Genomic DNA, 12,872 nt, shown 5'->3' with positions numbered 1-12,872 from the left:
AGTAATGGATATCAGCCACTTGCTCAAGCTATTAGATCCATACTCTGACACATACACAATTTGAAAAACTATATGTGTACTTGTCAGGATTCGAACCTGGGACCCACGACGCTATAGGCCGATGCCTATGCCGCGTGACCATCGTGCATCATTTATCTAAGGTATATTCCTCAGGTTTTACAAACTATGTATTTTCTATAAGTAATAAAAAATCAAAATTCTTTGAAAATCGTGTGTATATTCGGCATTATATAAATAAATAATAAACATTTTTGATTGCCAAGTAAGAAGTCCTGAAAAGTCTTAAATGTGATTCTGAAGGAAATAAATGAATCATAGAATAAATTGTGGTCATTATAATATTTTTTATGAAGTTCAGAACCTTTTCTTTTTGTAAATATAGCTTATCTTATATGAGTACCTACTGTATTTTGTATGTTTACGAAGCACTGATTTCATAAAATAATTGTTTTCAACACTACAATTATTATAGTGAAACGCATTACAAAAACACCCGAACTTAAGATATATCTATATTATGTATCGTAAAGTGACCACACCGGGAATCAATCTCGAAACCTTCGATGATGTAAAAGGCATTGATTTACCCATCGGAAAATGGGGCTCGCCTAGAAAAAATATTATCATGTTGACAACCTGACAAGATTGTAAGCTATTACAGGAGCTTGTCATTGCCAGTGATATCTCATGGGTATGTTTATTTGCCACGTGTCAATATTTTTCATATTTATTTTAGTAATACAATAAATAATATACACGTTACGTACGAGGAAAAAGAAATGTTTGATTCGGAAAATCGTGAATGATGTAAACACAATAATATTATCGTATGTCTCAATTTCTGTAAAAGTCGTCAAAAAGAATTAGAGCAGAAAATTTTCGGCCTCATGATTTTATGACATTCCCCTATGGCCCATACTTCTTATAATACGTTTTTTTCTCTTGTGTTTACTATGTCATACGGAAAGCTGGGACAATATTTACCGTTTGAGTTATACACAAAGTTTCTTACTTATAAATCAAAAGATTCTTTGGTAAGCCGACCCAAGGAAATGTGGTAGATCATTACTTTGAAACAACGATGAAAGTCATCAAAACGTTTCTTTTATTTATTATACTGCCATCAATATATCAATAGTTTTAATCGTTTAAGATAAACCATCGTTTTGGGTAATAGCTGAAAAAGTTTTTGTGTCTATTTATTTATTAATCGTGTTTTTTAATAAATTTTAATCACTTTTTTATCTAAACATTATTTAATATTAGTATCAAAATGTTCTAGTGGCAGTTTATGGTAAATTATTTCACGGTGGTAGCTAATATTTAATTTACCCCTTAAAACTCCCGGTGGAGTAATAAAAAGAATAGTCCATTCTAAATTCGTAATGAAAGACTGGTGTGTTAACTTTCGAACCCAATAATTGTGGCGTGGTCGTACCAGTGTACCCTTAATATTGGACGATGGCATCGGATGTCAAACCTCAAGACCTTTGAATATTGCTAATATGTCTCGTCTCGGGGCACTGGCTGCTTGCACACGTTGAACTACCGGCGTTTCGTACTTACCTTTACACAAAGCGGCTGAATCCTTACACTAACTTTATCTAACATAATTAAGTAGATTGACTTATGAAAACATCAATTTATATAATAATGATAAACTATTTTTGAGAAAAAATCGTTGATTTTTTATATTATAATATATATTAAATTATTAAAACTATACTTCAGCTGAGGCATGGTCTAAAACGATCGTTACTACGCGACGCGCAGATTGTGAAAACGACGCGTGACGAACAAAACATAATTTGTCAAAAAAAATTAACATGCGTCCAATGTTATGTTTATTGCTATTTAAGTAATAATAATAATACATTCATTGACATGTTTTGTTTTTCGTGTAAATACGTAACGTTTTTTAGTCATCTTTACATGATTTAAGAAATAATTCCTCCGACGCCATCACAAAACAAATTGACGTGCTCACAGGTCGACTATTGCTCTCTGAATGGCAACGCGGGAAAAATTGCGTGCCACCTATTGCTGAAAATTATTTGCCGTTTCACTGAAGTATGCTCTTAATGATTATTTATTTGTCATGTAGAATATATTTTTATTCGGATTTTTTCATAATAATAATAATAAGACGGCTGTCTTAAAGAATCAAAATCTTTTTGGGAATAATGCCAGGATATAATATAATGTGTTGGCCAAAGAAAAGGACATATGTCAGACCTGAGCTTTGTCCAATTGACCCTTGATAATCTAAAAGACGAGTGCAGTTGACGTTGATAAATGAAAATCTACGTACAACAAAAAAATAAATAAACAAAACAGTGACATGAAATACGAAAAATAAGATTTACCTTGGAACCAAAGATAGCAATATCATTTATGTAAATCAAAACACATGCCGAATAAATTATTTACTTTAATATTGTTTATATTTAAAACTATTAATTAGGTAATACACATATACTATTATGGAAATGTAACCTAGGTACTAATTTTCACATTTTTTTTATTAGATAAGTACCTTATTTTAGTTAAGCTATATTATCTGTATTAAACTATCAACGGTTATTTTGCATATTTTCTAAACATGAAAATTTGTATACAATGAGTGTTAATAATTATTATTGACCATTATTTTTTTTAATAATTATTAATAACCATATCCTTGCTTTTTGTACAAGGTGGTTGTTAGCAATTTTGAACAATCACAAATACCCAGGCTTTGAGAAAATCACTTAAATATATTGTGTCCTCACCGGGAATCGTACCCAGAGTTCCCCGGTGGATGGCCTTCGCCTTACGCACTGCACCATGAGAGCCACTGACCATTTATTTAAAACTAACTTAATCGTTTATTTTAATCGGATCGTGAAATAAAACAAAATATGATAGAATATTCTCATAATAGTTTGACAGATGCTTACAGTGCCGTACTAACATACCATTATCGCCAAAACCGATAATGGTGGCAGGTTTTGCATTGCCATACGCTATTTTTCTAGTAGGTAATTATATAATAGATTAACTTAACTATTCTAACAATCGACTAAATTGTCGGTACCGTTGATTCATAGTGACAAACGTATCCTTTGCGACAACTCATTAGGTACTTGATAAATACAAAATGTATTAAAGTAGACGTAGTAGATTTTTGGGTTTCCACCGTGTGTTCTTCTTCCTTCTTTACTCGACGTTTCGGGCTCGTTGAAGAGGCCATTATCAAGATATGATATGTTTTACGAAGAAAATGTAGCGTAGTTATACACGTAGGTACACCCACGGTGGCCGCGCGGCTTAAGCGTTGAACTATCACGCCGTGGGTCTCAGGTTCAAATCCTGGGTCTGGCAAGTACACATATTGTTTTTCAATTTGTGTGTGTCAAGGTATGGACCTAATAGGTTGAGCAAGTGACTGACATCCATTTCTCGTAAAAAAACAAAAATCTGTTAATACAAACCTCTACTCTGTGGAGGCCCATATGATCCTATTAGGATCGGATACGGTCGACCAGAGATACCGGCTAGTATATTGGATTGATAATGGCCTCTGCAACGAGCCCGAAACGTCGAGTAAAGAAGGAAGAAAGACACACGGTGGAAACCCAAAAATCTACTACGATAAAAAACAACCGCGAAAGCCTCAAACATTATAGGCCGTAAACGTCTATAACGTCACAATTATTTTTAGATATCTAGAGTATAAGACTCTAATATTTTGCAATCACTCATTTTAGTGCGGAAAATCCCAATGCAATTCCGTATGTTACTAACAAAACACTAAATTTAATCGTATATGTATATATCATTTCGTTTGATTATACATAATTAACACGTATAGTAAAACACAATTTTGGTTTAAACACATTGTTTGGTGTTTGGAAGTAAAAATCTCTAATTGAATAAATTAATTTACATGTTAAACAAACAGTTGGTATTTAACCATTGTAACAATTCTAATTAAAATTTGTATTCGCTCGTTTCGATAGGCTATATTTATAATTAGTTTCGTAAATCAATTACTGTTTCTAATCAAATATTTACTGGTGCAATTTTGGATAGTAACTAACTATAGTATTGATGAAATGAATTACTACGTATAATTAAAATTTGTAGGTACTATTTTGTTATCTTATTTCAATTTCTCCGAGTATTATAATAAAATTGTTATTAAATCAACTCATTTTATCAAAATTTACAGAATTCTCATGAAACGGGAATTTTATTTTGAAATTCAGTGTCAGCTTAAAAATTCAAGATTTAAACATGCGAAATCCTTAATTTTGTTTTTAAAAAATACCACGTTTTTAATAATCATATGTTTTTCATAATATTCTTGTTTTATTTTTAATAAACGTCATTTTTATAGCATTTCTTAACCTTTATATGTGGTGTTCAGCTGAATATATTGAAATAAAAAATATATGTTGTATGTTTATGTGAGTAAAATACTTAAATTAGTAAATTAATCAAAAGAAAACTTTATACTTCACTGCATGTGAATAAGTTGTAGTGAAGATGTCAAGAAATCAATATTTTACACGTGAAAATTATTCGTTTTTTAGCAATGTCTTTCAGCAAAAATTTTATTAGTCGTATAATTCTAGCTGCATAAAATAACTTAGCAATGAAGTAATGTTTTTTGTAGCTAGTTTTATGATACACATTTGGAATTTTTATCATAACGGTTTTTTTTAAAGGATTTCTTGTACCTCATGTAAGTTATTCTTTTTTCCTTTAATATGTACATTTTATATAACATTAGCTGACTGTACACCGGAGAAAAAATATTTCTCGTGAAAAATTTCATAAAGCTAACTACAGATAATAACGTAACAACGAAATATTATTATGTACCGTATTTAGTAAGCGGCACGCGTAAAATATGCCCGAAACAAAACATAGCTAGGTATTGTCGCACATTTTTTTACACTTTTTTTATTCGTGTCATCTACCCAGCATCGTTATTGGGAGATTACGTTTTTAATCACAACCACTGTTCTCGGGTTTGTTTTGTTTTCAGGAATTTTCATACATTTCGTACATACAGAACTACGAGTAGGTACAATACGTAAATATGAAGTGATACAACATTACAAATTAAACAAAGAAAAATCTTTTAAAAGACATGTCAAGATATTCTATCGTTTACGTTTGATAAAAATCATCTATAATTAATTACAAAAAAACATTCTTTTATGATATTTATTTTTTCAGAAAACCATTGAGGTCTCCCACGACATAATATCATTGACAATGATTAGAATTATATAATAATATAAACTGAAACGTTATTTATTATACTCGATAAAACTTATTACGTGACATACACACATCTTATTATTTTATCTTTATATGGTGAATACCGAGTGAATTTTATAAAAAATTCACCATGTTAACATTTTTTTCACTGACTACATCGAGTCATTTTATACGAGTTTTACACGAATGTATTTTCCGTTTTTTCGTTGATAATTGCAATAGCTGACGTAAAAATGTTTATTCATTTTTCAACTTCAATTGTTCAACCGGCTGATGTTACAGCGAAATTTCACACAAAAAAATCCATTTGATTTTATTTTAGAATTGAAGCTCAATCATTTTAGAATTCTATGGTTGAATACTAATACATATCCACAAGCATGTTTTGTTTTACATCAAATTTTACTGTATATTGCATGGTTTAAATATCAGATGGTGATCTGAATAGCTCCTCCTCAATCAAAAATACATTAAAATATTAAGTACAATACATTCATTATTAATTGTACTACGTATCCAGACTTTCCATATATTATTTCAAGTAATATATTATTTAAGTATTTGTAATTGATTTCCTATCCACACTATCTTTTCATCCCTACCGAAACAAGTATCCGTTGGATATGTGATATACCTAAAGTTTTCTAAAACAATTCGCTGAAACACATATATTATAGTGATTATATAAATGTGGTTTTCAGTCGATTAATGAATGAATTAATACATTTTGTGACAGTTGTACAGTTTTTGAATATTAGATTTATAAAATTTACATTTGTCGGTTTATGGAAAGAAGTTCAAACTCTTATAATATAATCAGTTTTGCACTTATCATAATTCGAACAATGACCACAGTAGTTAGAAAGCTCTTTTACTTTTGTTCTATCTCACAATCATTATGTGCATTTTTTTGCATATTATGTAATGTATACGACATCTACACTGGCAGTGTATTATTGGTAAGGTGTCCTTAATAATATGCTGTTTAATATTTATTTGAACCTAAAGCATAAATTCCTAATAGGTTAATCAAATGGCTAACTAACATCCATTTCTCATTAAAAAAAACTTATATACTAAAATAAAACATGGTATTAACTTTTATCCAATAAAAAAACGGTACTGTTCGGTTATCAGGAATACAGCGGAAAACACATTTTGAAAATACCCGATATACTGGATTATTTGTTAGTTTGGGTTAAGTTAGGTTAAGTTAGGTTAGGTTAGGTTAGGTTACGTTTGGTTAGGTTAACCTAACAAATAATCCAGTTTATTGGCTATTTTCAAAATGTGTTTTCCGCTGTATTCCTGATAACCGAACAGTACCAAAAAAACTGTTTACCTACACATAATTTAATTTTTAATTTGCTGAGAATTGGTATATTTTGTACAATGGATGGCCGATTCGAATATAAATTATATAAAATTAAAAAATGACTGTCATAAAACAATCTGACATCTTTAATTTCCTGTGTTTTTAATATTTGCGTATTTCTATAAATAGTCTTCGTGGAATAAGTGTTTTAATTTGGCCTAAATACACACCTGTATCCCCAGCTCCGATTATTCATTAAAATTCTAATGAAAAATAATTAAATACTCATTTTCAGTTAATAATGACTTCAATTATGCCAAATACGAAAATGACTTTGATAATGAAGATCACAGAAATTTAGAAAAACCATTTATCTGTGCAAAGGTTATCTCGGTCTGTCATATTTTTGGAGATTTCGCCTGACGGGAAACTAATGAAAAAGCAATTCCGAAAAGAAACATTCCTTACTGTTCTTTTGTGGGACTCATTAAAGCATCTAGATTGAGCGGGGAATCATTTTTTTTTAATTTGAAGGAAGGAAGAGCTCTGACATTATTAAAATTAAATTTTCTAAAATGGTGGCTCTTGAAAATTCAGAATCTAATCATTTTTTAAGCGGAAAATAATATTTTCTCAATCGTGGGTATTACGAGTGTCATTATAAAACATTTTTTAATAAAAATCTTTCTCAACATATATCTTCAAGTATCAATTAATGGTACCATTTTAATTTAAATGGAGACTATTTTCTTTTTTGTCTACGTAATTTTTACAATCAATCATTCTTAAATACGTATATTTTATCATTTTATACAGTAGTTGCCCAAAATTCATAAAACAAACCTGAGTCACACTCACTTGACTGGTAACCCGATTAAGATTACCTAGTATAATCTTATAGAGAAGGTCTTCATTAAATAAGAAATTGACCTGAACTTTTGGCGATAATGATATTTTCTTAATGTATAGGTTTTATGATCTCAGTTAAATTAATTCATTATAAAATCGCCTCACGAGAAGATTTCGTACCAAATCTTTCTACGAGAAATGAATATTAAACACTTACTCACCCTATTAAGTCAACGCTCTGGGCCCCTAAACACACATTGAAGAAACAATATGTTAATTAGATTCAAACCCGACACCCACGACTTCATAAGCCGACATGTTACCATCGCGAGTGACTAATTGTATTATTTAATTAATAATAATACCAAAGGCGTTTATGAAAACCTTCGTTAAATAAATGACGCCTACTAAAATAGTATGTGAAAATGAAATCGAGGAAATCTGATTAATAGCACATGTGCACGTGCAAAATTTCACTGCCAGCAATAACGTAAAAAAACAACTATCGCGACAATAACTTTACTATATACACACAAAAGTGATGACTGTCAAATCAATCTCACTGTTTAATTAAGCATATGCGAGACGCATTTGTTGTCATTGTGTGGTGCTATTTTTTGACAGGTTGTTAAAATTAATAAACGTCACAATGCCCTGCGGGATGGAGTGTATTTCGTATTTTTTCCAGCACCTTCGCCACTATATATCTACTATGCCCACGCATGTCGCACAAATCGCAACAATCGCGTGAAAACTCAGAAACCGCTAAACATTTGTAATACATGCATGCAGTGTTGCAACTTGAATGTCAATAGATATCAACATTAAATAACAATGAAATTTGTTATGGTAGCGACAATAAGTACTGCCAGTAGTAAATCTACGCATGGTTAACCGGCTATAATGGCTAATGATTTAAGAAAATACAAGTTATTTCGCATTGCAAATTGATTTGTAACAAATTCACATTGTTATCTCTAGTATGTGTCAAAATCCGCAAGAAATTCGAGTTTTCCGATATTGTCAAACTAAAGTTGGGAATGAATGTTAAACCATTATTTTGTAGATAATATAACACAAGAAATTGTCAACAATGTTTATATCATACGTACATCATTGTGATGTCAAATTTGTTATTACCTAACTAATGTTTCTTTTTTGTTGTTTCAGGAAACGTTTTCGTGATAGCAGCAATTCTATTAGAGAGACACTTGCAAAACGTCGCCAACCATCTCATCTTATCCTTGGCCGTGGCTGATCTCCTGGTAGCCTGCCTAGTGATGCCGCTTGGAGCCGTGTATGAAGTAGCCCAACGCTGGACGCTTGGTCCTGAACTCTGTGATATGTGGACCTCAAGCGATGTGCTTTGCTGTACTGCTTCCATTTTACATCTGGTGGCGATAGCACTCGACAGGTAAAAAACAATCATCACTGAACAACCTTAGATAATAGGACTATTTTGATTTAAGGGTAAGGATTTATCATTGACTCAATAGGTATGATTATCATCACATAATTAAAAAAAAAATACATTTTGAATGTAAACCCATCATATATCATCGTCATATTATGTGAATATTTATTATTACGCATTGGATCAAGGTAAACTTAATATAATATGTGATTGTAACAGTTTCATCAAAATCAGAACTCATTAACAATACCCACGTATATGATTCTGGCCAATGTGCTTTACCAATTGAAACACCTGCGTTCTACTTAATTACGACGAAAAAAGTATACATCTGAAGCGCTTTCCATATTCTCAAATCTTGTGAATAAAAATATAGTTTAGTACAAGTATTATATTATTAACTTTTTTTCATTAAGATTAAAACAATCTATCTAATACTCTTTAGAAGAAATGTTAAACTAACTTTAAAACATTAATGCAGCTTAATTCCATTTACTTCAGTGGAACACTTAAGCATCTTACTGGCTTACAAAATATAATACAGTTTGTAATGAACGTGTCAAGGGTTTCCTCTACAAGATATAAACAGTAAATTTTATTCGCCTTATTATTTCCTACTTAAAATTCAACTTTCCTAAAGCTTACGATTAGGTACTATGATTGGAAGCTTTGGAGAAGTGCTCACAGGACCGCAGGATATAAAAGCTCGATGCAAAGAGAGAGCGGCAAAGTGTGCGAAACTTAAAAGCTTTTAAAGTATGTGCTTACGGCATTAAAATGTGTTACATTAATTGCGCATTTATTTTTTTTCAGTTCACTGGTAAATTCTTACGGGCTATCTAGACTATCTTACAAATTTATGTCTGTACATTTGGATTACCTAATCCGAAGTGGTCCATAAAGGCAAAATGGTAAATGCATATGGTAATGGGTATATTAAAGATTTAAATCAATTAAGATTTAAGTATTAATAAAGAGTAATCATGGTGTTACAGCCAACGTGGCAATATTACTTTTAAAAAAATAAAGCAATTTATTTAATGAGAGTCTTTATTGAAATATCGATTTTAAATATATTGACAACCCCTTTAAAAAAATCATTTTATCAATTTTCATATGCTATAAATTCTACAAGAATCGACCAATTATAACTGAAAGTAAGTTTATCGAGTTTGTCGCGAAAGAATTTAAAATGGTATAAGCCAGTGGTATTTGAACTTTTTTGTATCACAGCCCTAATTGTTTTAGTTTTTGCAAAAAAAAATCTTTCCGACCATAACCATGGGGAGTTTTTTTTATAACATTTCTTACATGTTGCGGGCGTTTCTGGTCGCACTAAATATTTCAACAAGAATCGAGGATGAGAGTTTTTTTTGCCAATTCTTCTAGTTGTTTCTTGTTACTGTCAGATTTTTCCTCAAAACTAAAATTCTGACCAGAAACGTATATTCATTTTTCAGTTGTTTTTTGTCCAGATATGTTATTTTTCACAGTATAGTAATTGGATTCTCAGTTCTCATTAATTGGACTTCTCAGTTCTTAACCGGACACAATGGTTTTGCCTCCAAGTTCTGTCAGCTTGGCCTAATAGAATCTCCGACTTGCTTATGTGGCGAATTGCAGGATGACGATCACATCCTCTGGGAGTGTCCCCATATGTCGGTTGATAGGAAAGAGCTTCTCAAGTCGGTCCGACCCTTAGTTGGATCAGTCGCCCATTGCGACTTGGTAGACAAGGGAAAATTTCTCAGTTTTTAAAAAGTTTTTGGCATTTTACGGCGAGCGAGAAGGTCTTTTCTCATCGAAAATTGACCGTAATACATTATATGGAAGTAAGGGTCACACACACTCTAGTGCACGCCAACCAAGATCTTGGGAAGTTGCTCCTGGGACACTTTCGGCACAAATTTGAAGAGCGCATATCGTTCGTTACGCCATGGTATACGCCTGCATAATGAGTGTGGAGACGTAGCGGGTGGTGGAGGGAAAAGTAAGTATAGTAATTGTTAAGATTTTTAATCCAGAATTCTGTAACTTCTACCATCAACCAGCTCTACTCTCAAATAAACTTTTCGCATGAGACTTTATGCATTTAAAATAACAGACACGAGTATTCGAGAAGATTGAAAGTGTTTTACTCCCGTAAATTGTATTGTTTTATGTAGGTACATGAACTATTTATTTATTCAATGAATAAGACACAAGGTTTGAGAATGTCACATTCTATATATTGAATATACATAATTTAAAAGCATCTCATGCATACCTATACACTAAAAAGAATCATTTTTTAGAAAAAATACGACATACCTATCTTAATTTAATATACTAAAGCCAACATTATAGTGCAATTCGATAAGCATTTCATGTATCAACTGCTAGTTTAAATCGTCGTAATTTAGTAAGATGCCCGTAGCTTAATTGGAAAAGCATACTGACACGAATCCAGCAGATACTGATAACTGCTTTTAAGTCATTTTATATTAAGAGTAAAAAATGGGCCACAATAGTATTATGTTCAAATCCCGTCGGGTGTCGTATTTTTTTCTTTCGACAAAATGATTTTTTCTATGGTGTATACTAAGCATGAGATGTTTTCAAATTATATATTATATTCAGTATGTATATGAGTTAAGTGGTCAAACATACTAAAGTATGAACGGATATCATTATGAAATGGTTTTTCTCCGAGTGACATTTTGTGTTTTAAGTAGTGATACGTTCTGCTCGTATAATGACAAACTAAGTTCGCAATATTTTTTGAAAAATAAAATATTTAATTCATCATTAATTTTTGGCTGATTTATGAAGAGACGGAATGCCTTACACGTTTGGGAAGCGGGAATGTTAATTATTATTAATCTATATGTAAAACTAGAATTAATTCTTATTATTTATTATGATGCTGTACATTCACTATATTATTTTATCTTTCTCTGTGGATACTTTGTGGGTCAAGGTATCAATTATTATTAATGAGATACTCTTTACAGTAACGAGTTCATTCACTAAAGAAACATTTATAGTACCTATTACAATAAAGTAAATACACATTGTTGGGATTGTGTTTAAGGGAAATACCCTTTAAATCCATGAATGTTTAACAACAAATAAAGAAGATAGTCATAAAATGCTCTTTGGGTCGTGAAATAGGTACAGATAGTTTTGATTTGCAGCGTAAATGTTATCAAAAGAAAATAATAGTCTTGGGGTATTGTAAAAAATGATATGATATGAGATTAGGATATATGATAGAATTTTATTATGTCAACAATATTGCGATGTTTTTTTTTTATTACAACGTTTTTCTTAGGTCGTATTCTTATTTGTCCAGTGGTTGTTTGTCCGGTACAAATCTTGCAATCGATTTTCAACTAACTTCCCGACTAGCTAGACATTTTAAACTTTTAGAATATATCAGAACACGATGCGAATGTATTTTTTTAATACTTTTAGCCATCTTTAAGTAGAATTGAATTCATTTTTAGTTAATTCTGTTTTGTATAAAAAGTTATTTTGATACCATTATTGGTTGCTAAGGGGACCTAGCAACTATATTATTAAATAATATATACGTGCGTTACTATGGAAATCAATATGACATGACATTTCATTATTCAGTATTTCTATCAAGTACAATTTTTTTTTGATCGTTTAAGCTAGTCAAGTCAAGTTGATATGATTCAACAGAAAATTTAAAAACGTTTTACATAAAAAGTTCTTTTTATCTTGTAATTATTGTACATTTCGATTGCCATGACAGAAAGAAAATCACATAATATGTGTATGTACTGTGACACTAAGGTTTGTGGTACTTTACCGTCAAAGGCGGAAAACTCGATATGATTCGATTCGAAGAAGTGGTACTCGGTAATTGATAAGCGATCGGATTGGATTTAGCACATTTTTTATTATTATACTAATTTATACATCCAACGAAACACATGTATATGATAATAATTATACATGCTTATGAAATTGATTAACTTAATATATTGA

General features: G+C 31.1%; 1 protein-coding gene across 1 annotated transcript in view; it reads left to right on the top strand.

Annotated features, from left to right (window-relative positions):
• The window catches only part of LOC147064693 (5-hydroxytryptamine receptor-like), a 359,129-nt gene that overhangs the window by 302,391 nt on the left and 43,866 nt on the right, over nt 1-12,872 (top strand). The window contains exon 2 of the mRNA XM_085958117.1: nt 8,630-8,873. Within this exon, the coding sequence (XP_085814243.1) occupies nt 8,630-8,873 (244 nt within the window). The remainder of the gene's footprint in view (nt 1-8,629; nt 8,874-12,872) is intronic.

Source organism: Rhyacophila brunnea, unplaced genomic scaffold (assembly GCF_057557595.1).
Source record: "Rhyacophila brunnea isolate RB1 unplaced genomic scaffold, BYU_Rbru_1.0 scaffold_7, whole genome shotgun sequence".
NCBI lineage: Eukaryota > Metazoa > Arthropoda > Insecta > Trichoptera > Rhyacophilidae > Rhyacophila > Rhyacophila brunnea.
The sequence above is the reverse complement of the archived record's forward strand: the minus strand, read 5'-3'. Positions and strand labels throughout refer to the sequence as shown.